The sequence below is a fragment of the Glycine soja genome, chromosome 16 (genome assembly GCF_004193775.1).
Source record: "Glycine soja cultivar W05 chromosome 16, ASM419377v2, whole genome shotgun sequence".
Lineage (NCBI taxonomy): Eukaryota > Viridiplantae > Streptophyta > Magnoliopsida > Fabales > Fabaceae > Glycine > Glycine soja.
In genome coordinates this window covers 20,679,340-20,700,306 of record NC_041017.1, presented here as the reverse complement: position 1 = coordinate 20,700,306, position 20,967 = coordinate 20,679,340, and the positions used below count along the sequence as shown (strand labels likewise).

At 41.0% G+C, this 20,967-nt stretch overlaps 1 protein-coding gene across 1 annotated transcript; it reads left to right on the top strand.

The window, feature by feature from the left end:
* Positions 1-538: 538 nt before the first annotated feature.
* LOC114391202 (phosphatidylinositol/phosphatidylcholine transfer protein SFH13-like) lies at positions 539-7,378 on the top strand. Its single transcript, XM_028352239.1, has 14 exons — positions 539-969; positions 1,221-1,494; positions 1,584-1,683; positions 2,933-3,199; positions 3,435-3,512; positions 3,596-3,700; positions 3,787-3,836; positions 3,928-4,027; positions 4,117-4,212; positions 4,313-4,426; positions 4,551-4,698; positions 4,917-5,299; positions 5,387-5,476; positions 6,585-7,378. Exons 1-14 carry the CDS (start codon positions 963-965, stop codon positions 6,630-6,632), a joined length of 1,860 nt encoding a protein of 619 aa, XP_028208040.1. The 5' UTR covers positions 539-962; the 3' UTR covers positions 6,633-7,378.
* The last annotated feature ends 13,589 nt before the right edge of the window (positions 7,379-20,967 follow it).

Sequence of the window (20,967 nt, the reverse complement as noted above, 5' to 3'; positions counted from 1 at the left end):
AGATTGTTTACTGTACCAATCGCTCACCGATCGTTCTCTTAAGACTTCACAAGCTCGCATGCATCAGTCGATGATCGATCGTCTCCACTCTTCACTTGATACCCGCAATCTTTGGCGTAATATAACTTTCATCCGGAGATTAAGAGATAACAGTCATGACACTTGATGGAGGATAAAATGTCTTGATTATCATTATATTACACGAGATGAGATTCAAAGATACAAGTTTAAGGACAATCTAAGAACAAGTAGATTATACTTTTTCAATTGAATGGTTATGGGATAGGTCTCCTAAATTCTAGGTACGATATAGCTACATAAACAATTTTAAAACTATTTTTCAACACATTTTATTCAAAATTGACTCTAATTATAACTATTATCAAAATAATTTATTTTTTTAAATATCTGAATTCTCAAACACAGCCTTAATCTCTATCTTCATTCACACATGCCAATTTTCACACGTGTCAACTTAAAATGAGTAGTAGTACCTATACTATGTTATGCTGTGGGCAGCACAGCAGCGTGCTGGTGTAGTAGAGACTAGAGAGAGATCCCATTATTATTTTGTTTTTCTTCTCTCTCACTCACTCTCTTTCTTTCTCCCCACACCCAACAAAAAAAAGAAGGCTTATATGCTACTTCCGGTGAGATCCAGACACAGCCTTCAACAAAATCCCAAGAACACTGTGGGTTTGGTTTGGTTTGGATTCATTGAACCGAAATTAAATGTGGTCCTCGTATCGTATGTATGCAAATAAATGCCACCTCGGAACAAAACAGATCCGTGCAGCAAATTACTAACATTTATACAAAACACCACTCTCACTCTCATTCATTCATTAAACTCCCCTCTTCGGTGCCACCATCAATTAATTAACTTTTGTCTTCTAACAACAATAGTTGCATTTTCCTTCCCTTCATTAACTCCTCCTTTACCACTCTGCACTCAGTAAAAAATGTCAGGTATCTTCTATTCTCTTCTGTTCAACTCAAGGTTTTAAGTATAGGTTGCGCTGCGGTTTCATCGTGTTTGTTGATATAGCGATTTATCGCGGGCAAATGCGATTCAATTGGGATCGCAGTCAATTAAAAAACTTGTTGCGGTCTAGATCACGGCCGTGGACCCTTTTTTAAAACCTTCAACTCAGCTCAACCCGAATTAAAGCTGTTTTTATTTTATTTTACAAATTTGTTATTTTTTTGTTTGTTGAAAGGGGTGGTGGAAGAAGGGGGTGTTGAATTGGTGGAGAATTCGGAAGAGGAGAGAAGAAGGTCGAGAATTGGAAGCTTGAAAAAGAAGGCCATAAGCGCGTCTTCTAGATTTACGCACTCGCTCAAGAAGAGAGGGAAGAGGAAAATAGACTTTAGGGTTCCCATTGAGGATGTGAGAGATGCTGAGGAGGAATTCGCGGTGCAGGAATTGCGTCAGAGGCTGCTTCTGAGGGATTTGGTTCCTACCAGGCATGATGATTATCATGCATTCTTAAGGTTCTTTTTCTTTTTCTTTTGCTTTTTTGTTTTTAATTATTTTTGTCACTTGTTTTGTTGAATGTGCATTTTATTTTGGTCGGTGGTAGGTTTCTTAAAGCGAGGGACTTTAACATCGAGAAGACGATTCAGATGTGGGAAGAGATGCTAACTTGGAGAAAAGAATATGGAACTGACGCTATCCTTCAGGTAATTTTTTAACATTTAGTTAATTAATTACAGTACTAATTAATTAATTAATTAATTAATGGAAAAAGTATACTACTTAATAAAGATTTTAGGTAGGATCTTGTTAAGCAGGTATTGTTGATTAAAAAATTAAAAGAAATTGTATAAATTATAAGAGGTTGGAAAAATGATCATGATACTTTTGAGTTATTTAATCAATGTATTCAGAGAAACACTAATTAACTTTTGTCAAGATTTTATAGCTGTAATAAAAATAATTAAAATTTTTATAGTTTTCTTTTGGTAGATAAAGATTTTATAGTTTGACATTGATGGCGTGTATAAAATGGATTTTGAAATTTGACTCTTGGATCCGTAACTGTTTTAATTACGAAGAATTTTGTTGGTTGTAATAATTTTATGCGCATAAAATAATAGTTTTATTTGACTCTAATAATATCTCTTTATTATTTACTAAAAAAGAGATTTAATAGTTTTAAATATTTTCTAAGGAATTAGTGAACAAAAGGTTTTTTTTTAATCATTTATTTAACTTTTAATCTCTTAGTAATACTCCATCGAAAGATAATGATTAGCAAAATCGATTCATGAATTCAGCGCGACTTTGAAAACTTTAATGGGGCGTTTAAGAGTGCGGCGGATTGGCGCGGTGCTCTTTGTTTTTTTTTTTTTTTTTCGTTTGTCGGTGTCGGTTATTGGCTACCAGTTATATTGTCCACTTCACACATCTATTGTCAGAATCAACCACTAAAAATTATTTCACCCTAAAATTGACGTTTTTATTATTTTTCAGCCTTTTGTCAAATAACTTTTATATAAAGAAAGAGCTTTTCATTAACTATAATTATTTTGACACCATAGCAACTTTTTTAATGTTAAAGAAGGGAGTTAAGTTAGATATTTATGATAGTAATTTTGATTAATTTAGATTATCATCTGGTCACATCATACTTTAGCACATTATCCGAAGAGTTTGACTTCTCAGGTTTAGTTTAGATAACGCAACAGCCACTTAATTAGATGATAGTGAAAGGCTGAAAGGGATCCAAATTTAACTCAATCTTCATAACTTCATTTGATATCAAAATTGCATCTTTAAATCATTTTTTTCTTCTTTTTACTTTAAGCAGATTAGTACAATTGTTTTGATGTTTGTACGTTTCAAAATTTAGAACATGTGTTCTATGCTAGGATGCACTTGATACATGATTTGGTTGGTTAAGTCTAATGTCTGTTCTGACATTTGAAGGATTTTGAATTTGAAGAGCTGGAAGAAGTGTTGCAGCATTACCCTCAAGGGTATCATGGAGTTGACAAGGAAGGTAGGCCAGTTTACATTGAAAGGCTTGGGAAAGCTCATCCAAGCCGCTTGATGCGTATAACCACAATAGATAGGTATTTGAAATACCATGTCCAAGAGTTCGAGAGGGCTCTGCAGGAGAAGTTTCCAGCATGTACCATTGCAGCCAAGAGACGAATTTCTTCAACCACAACAGTATTGGATGTACAGGGCTTGGTATGTTGTACTACTCTTCAAAGTTTTTCTGAATTATGTGCCTCATCAATAAAATATGGTTATGGTGCATGTCTTATGGACTTATAGTTTGTGTGTGTGACTGTTGATTATTTATGTACCTATGCTATCCACTTTCAGCGTATGCCTTATAGACTTTCATTGATTAAGGGTGTTCTTATCTTGTTGTTTCAAATACATTGTCCAGTTGAATTTTAACTTGATTTGTGTAATACAGGGAATGAAAAATTTCTCTCCTACTGCTGCAAGTCTATTGGCTGCCATCTCAAAAATAGATAACAGTTACTATCCTGAGGTTTTTATACTTCCTTTTCCCAAAATAACTTGTTTTCCAGTCATCTACCTATGAATATAAACATCACTAACATATATTTGCAGACTTTACATCGAATGTATATCATCAATGCTGGTCCTGGATTTAAGAGGATGCTTTGGCCTGCAGCACAGAAGTTTCTTGATGCCAAAACTATTGCAAAGATACAGGTAAAGGGTATAACTTTTGGCTGGTAGCATTTCATATACCTTTTCCGGAAGTCCTGCTGATATTACGTACTTCCCTAAATTTTCAGGTTCTTGAACCTAAATCTTTATGTAAATTACTGGATATCATTGACTCTAGGTATGAATCTATGACTTCAATTCATCATACTGCCTTATAATTTCTATACAAATTGTTGTTTAATTTATTGTTTGTAAATACATCTATACAGTCAGTTGCCAGACTTTTTGGGTGGAACATGTACATGTCCTGGAGAAGGTGGATGTCTAAGGTCTAGCAAAGGTCCATGGAATGATCCTGATATCATGAAAGTAATGTTGCTTTGCTATCTCTTGTTTCTTGTTCTTTCTGTCAGCATTTTGGAAATATTGGGACACTAATTTCGGTGTTCTGATTTTAGATGGTTCATAGTGTGGAGGCAACGTTTGAGAGACAAATCGCCCGAATGTCCAATGAACAACAGAATTTAGACTCTTTTTGGATATGCCCACAGAAGGCAAGTCTCAATGTTCTTGACAATGGATAATTAGGATTTAACAAATATTTGCCGTATATATTATTTACAGCTACAATTATATCCTTTTCTCATCTCCCAGGGGCAATGCAGTGATACGTCAACAGCCGAATCTGGGTCAGATCTTGATGATTCTTTTTCGTCCATCGGACAAAGTAGATTCACTTTTCCTCGTTTAGCTGCAGTTCATGAAGAAGTTAGTTCCAAAACCTTAGAGTATAATTCATTTTTATAACCCGTGTTCTTGTTATTTCACGCTGTGTTCATGTTATGTGTGTGTCTTGAGCCTTTAATCATTCAAAAAGCTAACTCCTGTGCAGGTCAGAGTATCAGACAACTACTATAGTTGTGATGATAGTGCTCCTGCAGCCGAGAAAGTGCTTGAAAGTGATGAATTTCACATAACCCAGGAACAATCATTGCAAAATGATGATACAGGGAATATTGCTTGTATGGAAAATTCCACAGGTACTGTTAGTGTGAAGTTATTGAAGCATTTGTGTGTTTCTTTTATATATTCTTTGAGGAACCTTAGTTGTGCATATGCCTTAATAACATTTGAATGTGGAAGTTGGAAACTCACCATAGCTATTTTTGTCTTTGACGTTGGGTTTAACTGGTATCACAAGTAAGCAATTAGTATTTTCCTTAACTATGAGTTTTACACATTCTCATATTTTTAACAGGCACTTCAGTCAACAATTGGTTCAGCTTTGTTAAGGAAAAAGTGGAGAAAACAAATTTATTATATGTGTCGAGAGTGGTGATATATTTTATGGAAAGATTAGTAATGTTCTTTCGCAGTTTAAGATTAGAATTTTGGAGAACACAGAACAATATTTACCCATCTGTTGCCATGGAACACAACAATAACCCTGCAGCAGCTAGTGAAATACTTTCTGAAAGGGATCATATTCTTCGATGTATGCAACGTCTTGAGAGACTAGAAAAAACGTTTGGGGAACTTAGCCACAAACCTGCAGGCATACCTTTGGAGAAGGAGCACATGCTTACAAATTCCTTGGATAGGATTAAATCTGTTGAGTTTGACCTTGAAAAGACTAAGAGGGTATTTCTCTATGCTTTCACCAGTCATCTATAACCATTGGTTGTTCTAATGATATGGTGTTTATAGTTTGTGCCATGTATAATGCAGGTGCTACATGCTACAGTGATGAAGCAGCTTGAGATTGCTGAGCTGCTGGAGAATTTGCAGGCATCGAAGAGTCAAGTAAATTGCATCTCGGTAATATTTTATACTTTCCAATATTTTAGATGTTGGTGCTTGTTTGCCAATTTTTACATTGCCAATCCCAAGCCTAAATTAAGCAGTTAACAATAACATCCAGACTCTTATTGGAGACACATGATTTGATTGTTATTTTAATGATAGGTTCTTATTTGAAAAAAACAATGATATTGATTGTTGAATATTATCAAGCTTATGGATAAAGACTGTTAGGGGGAAGAGATGGTCTCTATTTCTTTTATTACTAAGTTTTTGAGAAAATAAATGTTACTCTTCACAAAATGTGTATCATCTCCATTTCATTTGTTTTTCCAAAAGGTAAGTAATGTTCTTAGTGTTAGGGCTTATTTGATCTAATTACCAAAATTATGACTAATTTGGCTGTTTGAATTATTGCTTGCAACAATAAGCCCTTGTGACCCAAACTCATGCACCTCTTGCATATCACAAAATGGTATATAAACACCTGAGCCAAAGTTATCCCAAGCAATGTGGGATTTGGCCTTTTGTGATATCCTTCGTACTATAACACTTTTCCCTTTTTCACAATACAATCTGGGGAAGGTAGATGTATGTAGCTTTACTGCCACAAGGCATTGAACCTGCATTTTTAGGGCTTTGTTTGAATAAATTTCTCCATAAATAGTTATAGGAGGAAATAAGAAAAAAAAGTTGAAACAAGCTTCTTCTATAAGTTAAAAATAGTTTATACACAAGTTAAAACCATCTTTTTAGAGAAGCTAAAATCATTCCAAAAATATGATTTAAACTTATGCTAAGTTATTTTTAGCTTATAAAAAGAAGTTTATTTCGTTTTTTTTCTTCTTATTTTCTTTTTTTATAAGTATTTATGTATAAAGTTATCTAAACATTGTCTTAAGTCTCAAGACAGCAACCTTGTGTCCTTGTTATTGTGCCAAGAGTCGCCTTCAACAAATTGCACCTTTCTTCACCGATTAAGAATGTAGAAATTGAACTTACACATTACATACTTTAAATAATTATAGTGCAAATGTTTAGATTTCCAATGGAATAACCACCTCTCATGTACTGATAAAACTTGAGTCGACCTCTGGATGTTACTTAATAACAGTTATTTTTGCAGCAAAGAAGGCTGTTCCGTCGAAAGATTCAAGTTTCGGCAACAAGTTAGAGTTGTCAACACCTCTGAAGATTAAATTCAACAGCCAAAAGATTGACCTTTTGTTTGTTTGAATGGAGAAAAAATGAAGAAAAAAAATGAAGTTTGAATTGCATTAGAAAAGGAGAGAAAATTTTAATTTTTTTTTTGAAGTCATACTTTTCTCCCTTTTTTCTTCAATCAAACCAAAAAAAAAAAGTTTATAAATGTTATCAGTATTTTTTGTTTTTTCCTTTTCTCTCCATCAAACACAGGGCAACCTCACTTATTGAACCCAATGAAGGCTGATGTGAGGGATTAAGCAAGTTAAGCACAACAAGTTGCGGTAGCACCTCTAGGGAGACATAGGGATGAGATAGTTCTCTCTTTTTTTGTTTGTGTATATATATATATATATATATACTTTGTAGTTTTTTGTTCACATCTTTTATCTTATTTGAATAGTATATAGCTGGCAAATTTTAGATCTTTATGCCAGAACTTGGTGTCAGAATTTGTTTAGTATACAGCTGGCTAAATTTGTAGCAACGCATGGATAAGATGCTCTTCTATTTAGTTTGACAGAAGAGTAGAGAGGAAACCGGCAATTTAACCGACCAGAACTGAAACTGAAGTCTTTTAGGAAAGGGCTCTTTTAAGAGACCCAACAACCATGAATGAACTCACGACGTGACAAGATTAAGCTTGGCTTTTGGCTATGTTCATGATAATGATTTCGAATGACATTATTTTGAAATAATATAATATATGTTTCAATATTTTTATTTTGAAAGTTAGTTATAAAATTTAATTTTTTTTATCCCGTACAAAAGTTATCTAAAATTGTTTCAATTCAATTAATTGTTTAATTGTGGATCTAAAGTATTTTTTTAATATGAAACCTAATAGCTAAAAGTTTATCCAAAGTTATGTTGAAAAAGTCTTGGGTGAACACACATTCAACATTTTACTCGTAGACAACTAAAAATAAGATACCATGTATCAAAGACAACAAAAAAAGAAACTAGTCAACATTTCTATAACCATCATTGTATTAGTGGGTCCTATGTTGATTCTCCATTTCTACACTTTTAATATTTTTTATTTTTAATTTTTTAGTGACTTTCACACTATGATATTTCATGTGGTGATATTTTACTCAACGTTCTTGTTGATCAGAACTCTCTGTAACATCTCAATTTTCGTAAACTAGATTAAAAATGATTGTTATTTATAAATAAAGAGTTTTAAAAAAATGATGAGATTTTATAAATAAATAAATAAGGAGATATAATTATTAATTAAAATAATGATTTGAGAGAAAATAAAAAGGGCATTTTATTTATTTGTTTGATAGAGAATAAAATAAATTTTGTTTTTATAAAATAATAAATAATAAATAAATAAATAGAGTAAATAATAGGTCGTAAATGCTCCTATAAATAGCAACATGTTAGGTCAGTTTTCAGACTGGCTCCTCAGCCTCCTCTGCCTCACAATTTCGTTTTTCTCTCTTCTCCTAAAATCCTCTCTTTTTCCCGCAGGCCACCTAACCTGTCTCAGAAAAATGACGATTTCGGACTCATTCACCGTTGGATCGTCGTGAAATTTGAGCACCACGTTCGCAACCCAATTCCGAGCATTCCCACCGTTGGGAATTTCGATAATATGTCCGAGATAAGAGAAATACCCCTTGCATTGTAGCATTTTTCTTTCCCGCAGAAACCCAGAGCTGTCTCGGTAAAACTACGATCCCGGTTTTTTTAACCGCTGGATTTTCACGAAATTTGGATATGTTGCTCGAAATTCAATTTCTCACACTTTCAACGTTGGGATTTGCGAGATAATATTTGTGGAAGGAGAAAAATAAATCGCATGAAGACAGTACAAGTGGAGGCTTCAATCCCTTTTCTGTCTCTTTGACGTTTGAGAACTCTATCAGAGCAATTAGAGGAAAAAAATCGGAGGAATCTCAGGGAACCGTTAGAGATGCTGCTATCGCTGGCTGAAGACACGTGAGCCCGCTTAAAGGTAAGGGATGAGTTATTCACAATTGGGAACTAGTGAGAACATGTGTAGGGATCCTTAGAGATATCAATTGGAATGAGTTTTTGGGTGTTTTTGCAATTTCATTTTATCCTTATAATTATTACAGTGAATTATATATGTTTGACAGACCAATTGTTGTGAAATTGATATGCTATTGTGTTGAGCGTGAACCCTATAAATTGAGTACTTTTTATAATTAATATGAATTGATGAAATAAAGTAAGGAGAAATTTAGAGAGAGATATTGATTTTGTATTTTCTTTTTTTCTTGCTCTTTAGGTTTTTATATATGTCATACCCTAATTTCGTCCGGGGGTTATTACTTGATGACATGCAACCTTTGGTTAGCCGCTTTGAGATACTTGGCGTCCTTTGTTGCACAAAAAATGAAGTCCCGAGACATGTCAAAAATCAAAAGGAAGCAGGCTTACGCAATCCGTGAAATTCCGTAATGTGGCGGAAATCGAAAAGAGGTGTTTTTACGTAATCCGTGAGTTTCCGTAACTTCTTCGAAAGCTAAAAAAGAGTAAATACATAATCCGTAAGGATTCGTAACCTTGCGGAAGGAAAATAAGTATCGTTATGAAATTCCTGAAGTTTCGTAACGTTACGGAAAAAGAATTACCAAAAAAGTAGAAGGGGGGTGCATTTAATAAAAAAGGGGGTACAAATAGCAATCTGACCCACTTGGGCCTTCCAGATCCTTCCTCCAGAAGGCTGTTGCTTTTGGAGGAAGCAACCTTGCTCGCCTGGGCGAGCTGGGTGGCAAGCTCCTCCCCTATTTTGCTATAAATAGGGGGAGGAGTGAAGAAGAAAAGGGTTCAGCCTGCTTGGCACTTCTCCCTCTCTCGAAATTATTGAGGAAAATTGTTTCCGTGAAGAAAATCCAAGCCGAGCCACTTCCGTAACGTTTTCGTAACATTTTCGTGAGTAATTACGCGAAGATTCTCGACTGTTCTTCAAGATTCATCGTTCGTTCTTCGTTTTCTTCAGTCTTCAACGGGTAAGTACCTCAAACTGAGCTTTTCAATTCATTCTATGTACCCGTGGTGGTCCACATTTTGTTTCATGTATTTTTTCTCATTTTCATTCGCTTTTTATACCCCATTTTGACGTGCTTAAGCCATTTATTTAAGTCATTTCTCGCCTAATCTAAAAATAAAATAAATTTCCACCGATCATTTGAATTGTATCATCCATTAATTTCTGTTAAAATGAATTCCGACCGTTCGGTCGTGCCGTAACCACGCTGGAAATCAAAAAAGAGGTAAAATAATGATATAATAATCAAAAAATACCCTTTTAGTAAAATAAAGCGAAAAATCAATCGGACGTTTTCTCTTTGGGATTTCTCATTCTTAATTGAATTGACTAATAACTAAAATGAAACTAAGGCTAAAATCAACTCGCCTAGTCAAGCTCGTCCACAAAAATAGGGTTTTGAAAATTTACCATTTCAGTTTCTTACCAAGTAAAATGGATCATTTTTAAGGTCCAACGCCTTAAAATGATCACCTCTCAAGTAAAAAGAATCGCTTGATTCACGCTTAAGAAAGAACTACGTAGGTCTGATTTCCTCTCCAAAGGAGGGTACGTAGGAGCAAAAGCCCCGCTTTTTGTCGACCTCAAAAAAATAAAAAGAAATAAAAGTTAAGGTAACACAATTTCCACAAATCTAAAAAATAGGTTGTTGTCCTTTGAGACAAACGTGAGAGGTGCTAATACCTTCCTCAAGCGTAAATACAACTCCCGAACTTAGAATTTTCATTTTGACCGGTTTCCTTCGGTTTTTTCCGACGTTTTCCACAAATAAACGTTGGTGGCGACTCCGCGCATCTTTCCTCCTTTGGAAAGCGCACCCGTGAGCCTCGCCTTCGCTCGCCCGCAAAAGGGCACGTTGCGACAGTTGGCGACTCCACTGGGGACTTTTTGTGAGTTAGGCCTATTCTAAGGAATTGTGGATTTGTGAAACTTCGTGTGTGCATTTGTTGAACTGTGTAAAATGTAAATAATTGTTGTATATTTCGCATTCTTTACACTGCATTCTAAGCACCCACGGGTTTGAGTAAAAAAAGGGCCCTACACCCGGGTTCATGGGAATTTAAGGAGTGGAGGTGAATCTATCATCATGCTAGGTCTCCGACTTGCTTGATAATAGTGAAACCTCGTCTAGAGCTTTCTCTCTTTATAATGTGTTGTCGCTGGTATTCCATACCGCCACAATATTATTATCTTGAGTGATAATACCTCTAGAGAATGGCCGTGTGAGTTACAAATTGTTGGGAAGTAATTATTAAAGACCCCTAGATATTGTCCTATAGGTTCCCAAATAGGGGCAAAGAGCAAACACGCTCCTGTGCCATTCTTTCTCATGTATTTTTGGTTTATAGTTTTTGCTAGTAATGTTTGGTTTCTTTAGAGTAATACGTAAACCTTTTTAATGCTACGTTGAGGCGCCATCATGCCCAAAACGTAGCATTAAAATTGGGTCTCTGCGGTCTCGTATGTATGAATTACCCCTTTTTCTTGTTTTCTTTCCGTTTCATGCATACGCATTGCATCATTCATGTCAGAGTCTTGATCCACCCCTCTTTTAGGTAAATGATGGGGACAAATCAAAACGGCAAAAGGTTTTATCAAGTCAAGGTTAAAAGTCTAGATGTCACTAACCTCAAGGAATTAGGACGATTGATGGGACCTCTCCAAAGGCAAGCCTTCCGCAAAGTGTACGGGAAGATTCTAGATTTGGCCGCAGCGGAGGTATTTACGGAAGCTGTCGTATCCCTCGCCCAATATTATGACCAGCCGTTGAGGTGTTTCACGTTTGGGGACTTCCAAATGGTACCAACTATTGAAGAGCTTGAGGAAATATTAGGATGCCCTCTTGGGGGGAGAAAACCGTATCTTTTCTCTGGCTTTCTTCCTTCCTTGAGCAAGATTGCGGCTGTGGTTGGTGATTCAACAAAGGAGTTGGATCGCACGAAGCAAACTCGGAACGGCGTAGTGGGCTTGCCTCGGAAATACTTGTAAGGTAAGGCAAGGGATATGGCGAGCCAAGAGAAGTGGGGCCCGTTTGCAGATATTTTAGCTTTGCTGATTTTTGGGGTTGTCCTCTTCCCGAACGTCGACGGTTTGGTAGACTTAGCCGCCATTGATGCTTTCCTCGCATATCACCATAGCAAGGAAAGTCCAGTGGTGGCTATCTTGGCAGATTTGTTTGACACCTTTGACCGGAGGTGTGAGAAAAACAGTGCACGGATTGTCTGTTGTTTACCCGCTCTCTGTGTGTGGTTGATTTCACACCTATTCCAACAAGACACGAGACAACCGTGTCCGCTTCAAAGCTATCGCTCATGCGCCGAAAAAGGAAGAGTCGATTGGGACCAACATTTGGCTGGGATAGGGGGCAGCGCGATCAATTGGTTTCCTCGTTGGAAGGAAGGCAAGGAAGGAGTTCTTTTCTCGTGTGGGGACTACCCTAATATTCCATTGATAGGGACTAGGGGGTGTATTAATTATAATCCCACACTCGCCATAAGACAACTAGGGTACCCTATGAGGGGAGCGCCAACTGAAGAAAGTCTTTCGCCTTTCCTTGTGAGGAATCTAGGCGCACAAAGTCTCAAGGCGATACAAAGAGTCCACAAGGCGTGGAGAAGTCCGTTGAGGAAAGACAAGGAGCTTAGGGGCATCCGTAATGGCGTCATCGGAGGTTATCATGGATGACTAAGAATTCACACGCGGGGGTTAGATTGGCTCTCCAAGTTGAAAGTTATCGATGAGGAGGACTTCGAAGCTCCGGAGGAAGATGAAGAAGTCCGAGCTCTAAAATTAGAGTTAGGGAAGGCAAGACTCGCCAAGGAGAAGTTCAAATCAGTTGCTACACACATCCGGAAGGAGTGCACCGAGTTACAAGAGGAAAACACGGCCACTACAAAAGCCCTTGAACAAGAAACCAAAAGGGCCCGCAAGGAGGAATATGGCCGAGAGAAATTCCGAGGAGCATTATGGGGTAGCAACAATGAGCTCAAGCTCCGAAGAGAGGAGAGAGATCGGTCACGGGTGCATGACATGATCTTAAAAGAGGAGTTAGTTGCTTGCGCGAGGTCCAAAAGGGGTTTGGCTCAACACTTGGAAGCCATGGAGCAAAGCATGCTAGCTATCATAGGGCAATACAAGGAAGAGTTGAACCAGTCTGTGGCCCATGAACAAAAGCTAGTCGAGGATTTTGCACAAGTGTACGCCGAAAAAGAAGCAAGAGGGAGGGTGATTGATGCATTGCATCAAGAAGCGACTATGTGGATGGATAGGTTCGCCTTGACCTTGAATGGAAGTCAAGACCTCCCGCGTCTATTAGCCAAAGCAAAAGCCATGGCCGAAGTGTGTACGACCCCCGAGGAGATTCATGGGCTAATCAATTACTGTCAACACATGATAGATTTGATGGCCCATATAATTAGGAATCGTTAGGTTCTCTTGTAACACCTTTGTATAATCTTGGCTAGATGAGAGCTTTGTTCTTTTTATAAAATGAGAAGTTCTGTACTCATTACGTTATCTAAAAACCTTGGGGTGGATCCAAGTGCTCCGATCATCCATTTGCATACTCATGTTTTGGTGGCATACTCACCGTTGTTTATTTCTTTAGGAATTTCATCATAACTAAGAAAACACCAAGGCACCCCTATAACACTCGATCCAGAAAAATGGATAATGAAGAGTGCGTGCAGGAACAGATGAAGGCCGATCTATCGGCCTTAAAAGATCAAATGGCTTCCATCTCGGAGGTCATGTTAAAAATCCAGAAAACCATAGAGGACAAAGCCACGACAACCGCCTCCAGTACGATTAGGGAAGCGGAGCCGGTGCTGCAACCCGCTTTAAATCTGGGCCGAGACAGAAACACGGCCGTGTTTGATCGAAGGTATAGTCCGCAAGCTTATCCTTATGGCTTGCCTCCGGACTTCACTCCCCGTGCCACTCCGGAAGATTTAAGCCAAGCCCCTACTTTTGAGGGGCAACTCCCGCCTTATGACGACTATCCCGGGCAAGACGATGAGGAAGGAGATACCCATCTCGGCCCCCTGCTCCACCTCAAAGATCCGTCCCCACATGAACTACCCCAACCGAACATAGTCCGCCATATCCCGGCCTCACCCACACCCGTAAAAGAATTTGTTCCCTTCGCGGAAGATAAGGGAAAGATTGAGGCGCTCGAAGAGAGGTTAAGAGCAGTCGAGGGCCTTGGAAATTACCCATTCTCGGATTTAGCAGATTTATGTCTCGTGCCCAATATCGTCATTCCTCCCAAGTTCAAAGTACCGGACTTTGATAAGTACAAAGGGACGACATGTCCGAAGGGGCATCTTCGGATGTATTGCCGAAAGATGGGGGCGTATTCTGCGGACGAGAAATTGTTGGTCCATTTCTTTCAAGACAGCTTGGCCAGAGCAGCTGTAGCATGGTATACCAATCTGGAAGCTTCCCAGATTCGATCATGGAAGGACTTGGTAACTGCCTTCATTAGGCAGTACCAGTACAATACGGACATGGCTCCCGATCGGAACCAGCTTCAGAGTATGACTAAGCGAGAGCACGAGTCCATTAAGGAATATGCCCAAAGATGGAGAGATCTCGCAGCCCAAGTCGTACCGCCCATGACGGAAAGGGAGATGATCACAATTATGGTAGATACGTTACCCACGTTCTACTATGTAAAGCTGATAGGCTACATGCCAGCTAACTTTGCGGATCTCGTCTTCGTCGGAGAAAGGATTGAATCTGGATTACGGAAAGGCAAGTTCGAATATGCTTCCAACAACAACAGAAGAGCCCCAGTAGTGGGCGCGAGGAAAAAAGAAGGAGACGCCCACGCAGTCACCACCGCCCCGATGTGGATGAAAGCACCCCAAAATATCCAAAGCTCATACCAGCCCAATCCCCTAAATTTTTTAATCCGAGCCGGGAATTCTTTCCCGACTCAAGTAAAAGAACCACCCGCAGCAGAAAGAGCACCGGCCCAACGCACAGCTCCAGCCGCTCCCCGGCCAATTAATAATACAGCCCCTGGCGCAAGCTATAAATATGCACAACACCCGCCCCCGAAAGATAACTTCTCCCCTATTCCCATGGCATACTCCGAGTTATGGCCTTCATTATTGGAGAATCATTTGGTGGTGGCCATACCCGGGAAGGTCTTCCAGCCACCCTACCCCAAGTGGTACGACCCGGGTGCCAAGTGTGTGTACCATAGTGGAGCTCCCGGACACAACTCCTGTATCCCGTTCAAGTATAAAGTGCAGCACCTGATTAGTGCCGGCTGGCTAGTGTTTCAGGAGCAAGCCCCAAATGTTAAAACCAACCCGCTAGCTAGTCATGGAGGGGCTAGCGTGAATGCCGTCAAAGAGGACGGGCCATCGCGGGCAAAGAGGTTAGGGGAGGTGGTTACTTCTAGACGCTTCATCTATCGATCACTGCAAGCGGCGTGCATGGTCTCCCGAGGTGGAGACGAAAGGGATGAATGTTTGTTTAACCTCGGGGAGTCGCATGACATGGAAACCTGTCCCGCGGTGGAAGAATTGCTTCAGCGGCTCATGGATTGCGGGAAGCTTGAAGTGTCCATAGGAGGGAGGAAAGAACCACAAATTTGCATGCAGTCGGAAGAGAAGAAGGTTCCTCTAACCCCCAAGGCCCTAGTGATATGTTTTACTAGGAAAGGGATCGGCTCCACACCCATATACCCTCGGACGACACCCAAGCCAACACCATTTGCATATCAAAGTAATAAGGCCGTTCCGTGGAAGTATACCCCTCCCGCGTCCAGCGAAAAAGTTGCAACCGAAGTTGACTCCCTATCAGCTAAGGTAACCAACATCACCGGCCTCAGTGGCGTAACCCGCAGTGGTCGGGTGTTCGCTTCCCCTCACCCGGCGGAATTGCCCTCTAAAGGGAAAGCGCCCATGGTCCAAGAGCCCACAGATGTAGCCACCCCCTCGAAAGAAGTAGATCCTCCAGTGGTATGAGGGGCCGAAAAGAAAGAGGGATTTCAAGGAAAAACAGTGACTTTGGAAGAGGCCCATGAGTTCCTCCGCCTCATCCAACAAAGCGAGTTTAAGGTAGTCGAGCAACTGAATAAAAGTCCAGCAAGGATCTCTCTGCTTGAACTACTCATTAACTCCGAGCCTCATCGTGCGCTGTTGATGAAGGTCCTTAACGATGCCCATGTAGCACATGATATCTCAGTGGAGGGTTTTGAAGGTATCGTTAATCATATAACCACCAACAATTATATCGCGTTTACGGAAGAAGAGATTCCCGTTGAGGGGAGAGGACACAACAAGGCTCTACATGTGTCGGTGAGATGTATGGACCATGTTGTCGCAAAGGTACTTATCGACAATGGATCAAGCTTAAATGTAATGCCGAAGACCACTTTGGAAAAGCTTCCTTTTAGTGCGTCACGTTTAAAACCAAGCTCGATGGTGGTGCGAGCCTTTGATGGTACTCGGCGGGAAGTGATGGGGGAAATCGACATTCCCATTCAGATAGGCCCCCACACTTGCAACGTGGTGTTTCAAGTAATGAATATAAATCCCGCCTATAGCTGCCTCTTGGGAAGACCGTGGATTCATGCCCTGGGAGTGGTCCCTTCAATGCTTCACCAGAAATTGAAGTTCGCAGTGGGTGGACTTTTAGTGATAGTGTCGGGTGAAGAGGACATGTTAGTGAGCTGCCCCTCCTCCGCACCATACGTAGAAGCGGCGGAAGAATCATTGGAAACGGCTTTCCAATCCTTTGAAGTGGTGAGCTGCGCCTCTGTGGAACGGATTTGAGCCCGGAATGGGTCTAGGCAAGGACTGCCTCGGGAATGCCGACGTGGTCGATATCAAGGGAAATCCATACAAGTATGGATTAGGGTATGAACCCGGGATGCCAGGGAGGAGGAACGTGCCGTCAAGATTTCGGGCATATAGGGTATGGCCCGGTCGTATTAGCCAGTGTTTCACCAGCGCTGGAATGGTGTCCGAGGAGGAGGTGGCAGCAATAGAAGAGGAGTTCCCTCAAGACCCACCAAGTTTTGTGCAACCATGCCACCCCGATTCCCAAGTGGGGAACTGGCGCGTGATAAGCCAGTCAGAAGTCTATACCGCTGATTCAATGTAATTGGAGCCTATAGATTTCCTTTTTTGTTTTGTGAAACCTACCTTATTAAATAAACGAAGAGATCTTGTTTCATCTGTTCTTGCGGTCCCACCTTTTCTCATATCATTTTGCATGTTTTTTTGTTTCTTTTGTCTTGTTTGGTATAGATATGAGGGTCGATTCTTTGAGGATCCTAACAACGAGGGTTTGACAATCGATTTCGATCGAGATATAAGCCATACGATAAATGAAGAAGAGGAAGAGGACATCCTGTCACCAGAGTTGGAGAGGTTGGTCGCTCAGGAAGAACGTGAAATGAAGCCTCACCAAGAAGAAACCGAATTGGTAAACTTGGAGACCACGGAGGAAAAGAAAAAAGTAAAGGTAGGAACCGGTATGACCGCGCCTATCCGTCAAGGCTTGATAACCCTTCTTCAAGAGTATCAAGATGTCTTTGCGTGGTCATATCAAGACATGCCCGGTCTGGATTCCGACATTGTGCAGCATAAGTTGCCTTTGAATCCTGGGTCTTCCCCGGTTAAGCAAAAGTTACGAAGAATGAAACTCGAGATGTCCTTAAAAATTAAAGAAGAAGTAAGGAAGCAGTTTGATGCAGGTTTCTTAGCTGTGGCGCGATACCCGGAGTGGGTGGCCAACATTGTCCCAGTCCCGAAAAAGGACGGCAAGGTTCGAATGTGTGTAGACTACCGGGACTTGAACCGAGCCAGTCCCAAAGACAATTTTCCCCTACCACACATTGATATATTGGTAGATAATACAGCCAAATTCGCTCTTTTCTCATTTATGGATGGTTTCTCGGGGTATAATCAAATAAAGATGGCACCCGAAGATGTAGAGAAGACCACTTTCATCACCCTATAGGGGACATTCTGCTATAAAGTGATGGTCTTCGGGCTGAAAAATGCTGGGACAACCTATCAGCGTGCCATGGTGGCATTGTTCCATGATATGATGCATAAGGAAATAGAGGTCTACGTAGATGACATGATTGCCAAGTCTCGGACTGAGGACGAACACCTTGTCAATCTGCGTAAGCTGTTTGGAAGGTTACGGAAATACCAATTAAAACTAAACCCAACCAAATGCACCTTTGGGGTGAAGTCGGGGAAGCTGCTAGGATTTATCGTAAGTCAGAAAGGGATAGAGATAGATCCCGAGAAAGTAAAAGCCATCCTTGAAATGCCAGAACCACGCACGGAGAAGCAGGTTCGGGGGTTTTTAGGCAGGTTGAATTATATCGCGAGATTTATCTCGCAGCTCACCCCTACCTGTGAGCCCATTTTTAAGCTGTTACGTAAGAACTAGGTGGTCCTATGGAACAGTGACTGCCAAGAGGCCTTCGAGAAGATCAAACAGAGTCTCGCGAATCCCCCGGTGCTCATGCCACCTGTAACAGGAAGACCTCTTTTCCTGTACATGATCGTGTTGGACGAGTCTATGGGGTGCGTGTTGGGTCAGCATGATGATTCTGGGAAAAAAGAGCAAGCCATCTACTATCTGAGCAAGAAGTTTACCGCATGTGAGATGAATTACTCAATGCTATGAAGTACATCTTTGAAAAACCGGCCCTCACGGGACGAATCGCTAGGTGGCAGGTACTATTATCTGAATTCGATATCATTTACGTCACCCAAAAAGCGGTAAAGGGAAGTGCCTTAGCAGATTATTTGGCCCAGCAACCCCTCCAGGATTATCGGCCGATGCACCCCGAGTTCCCAGATGAAGATATCATGGCCCTGTTTGAAGAGAAGCGGACGCACGAGGACATAGACAAATGGATTGTTTGCTTCGATGGGGCATCTAATGCTTTGGGCCACGGAGTAGGGGCAGTCCTTGTATCCCCGGATGATCAGTGTATTCCTTTCACGGCTAGGCTAGGTTTTGATTGTACCAACAATATGGCTGAGTACGAAGCATGCGCCCCCGGGGTTCAGGCGGCCATTGATTTTGATGTGAAACTACACAAGGTGTATGGAGACTCAGCTTTGGTGATACGCCAGTTAAAAGGAGAATGGGAAACTAGGGATCCGAAGTTAATACCCTATCAAACTCACATCTTGAGGTTAGCCAAGTACTTTGACGACATTTCCTTCCACCACATACCTCGGGAAGAGAATCAAATGGCTGATGCATTAGCCACCCTGGCATCCATGTTTCAACTTGCCCCACACGGGGATCTGCTGTACATCGAATTCAAATCTCAAGGCAGGCCGACATATTGTTATGCAATAGAGGAAGAATGGGATGGGAAACCGTGGTATTTCGACATCAAGCAGTATGTCGAGAACAAGGAATACCCACCAGGGATTTCTGACAATGACCAAAGGACGTTGAGGAGATTGGCTACTGGTTTCTTTGTAAGTGGTACCATCCTGTACAAACAAAACCACGACATGACCCTCCTACGATGCATAGATGCCAAAGAGGCGAACTTCATGATTGAGGAGATCCACAAGGGTTCCTTTGGGACACATGCCAATGGGCATGCTATGGCCAGAAAAATCCTTAGGGCCGGTTATTATTGGCTCACCATGGAAAACGATTGCTGCGCTCATGTAAGGAAATGCCATAAATGTCAGGCATACGCGGACAATGTCAATGTTCCGCCACATCCTCTGAATGTTATGTTCGCCCCTTGGCCTTTTTCCATGTGGGGAATAGACGTCATTGGGGCCGTCGAACCCAAAGCGTCGAATGGTCACCGCTTCATTCTTGTGGCGATAGATTACTTCACCAAATGGGTCGAAGCAGCTTCTTATACTAATGTCACAAGGAATGTGGTAGTTAGATTCATAAAGAAGGAGTTGATTTGTCGATACGGACTCCCTAGGAGGATCATTACTGACAATGGCACCAATCTGAACAATAAGATGATGCAGGAGATGTGCGAAGACTTCAAGATCTAGCATCATAACTCTACCCCTTATCGACCAAAGATGAATGGAGCTGTAGAGGTTGCAAATAAGAATATTAAGAAGATTGTTCAAAAGATGACAGTGTCATACAAAGATTGGCATGAGATGTTGCCTTTCGCCCTGCACGGATATAGAACCTCGGTACGAACTTCTACTGGGGCAACACCGTATTCCTTAGTTTATGGGATGGAAGCAGTACTCCCGTTTGAGGTGGAAGTTCATTCTCAGAGGATAAAGGCGGAGTCAGGCCTAGAAGAGTCAGAATGGGTTCAAGCACGCTACGACCAACTCAACCTCATTGAAGGTAAGCGTTTGACAGCCATGAGCCATGGGCGTCTGTATCAACGAAGAGTAAAGAACGCATTCGACAAGAAGGTACGTTTGTGCAAGTTCAACGAGGGGGACCTCGTGCTGAAAAAGATGTCCCACGCTATTAAGGATAGTCGAGGCAAGTGGGCCCCGAATTATGAAGGACCTTTCGTGGTGAAAAGAGCTTTTTCTGGGGGTGCTCTGATACTCACCGACATGGATGGCGAGGAGCTGCCCTCGCCCGTGAACTCCGATGTAGTTAAACGATATTACGCTTGAAGTCTGGGGCAATCGAGAGGACCGTTGCATGTTTTTTATTTTTGACTTGTTCTCGTTCTTTTTGGTTTCCTCTAGGGATTCCCATTCATTGTATTTGTCTCGTTTCTTTAAAGATGGGCGAGGTTTCAGTCCTCCCTTTGTTTTCAAACCTTGTGTTTTAGATTTGTTATAACTTGAGCCCTCTTCGCTCGGTGTATGGGGTGCCCCAAACGCTTATTTAAAATACAATCTAACCAGCCCTCACTAAAAGAAAGTCATCGCATTAGGAACATTCATACATGCACATACACATGCATATTTTGTGGTGACAGGGGCAGGGCCTTCTTAGGTCACGGTTAGAAGTCAAGACAAGTTGACTGCGGAAATCAACCAAGGTAAGACGATGACCGGACACGATTGGCCACAGATTTTGTTTCCTACTTGCAGGTACATAGGGACGGATGCAAGTGGGGATAGGGTCACGACCGACCGATCGTTGCCCCTTCCCGGCGCTAAACAAGCAGAGAACGTCGCTGCAAGGCAGCCCAGTATCCTTTGCATTCGCAGTTTCTTTTACTATTGTTTGTTTTAAATAAGTAATCGACACCTAATTCTAATTTAAGTAGGTTCAAGTAGGCAAACGCTAACCCGTAAGGGAGGAGGAGACATGGTCA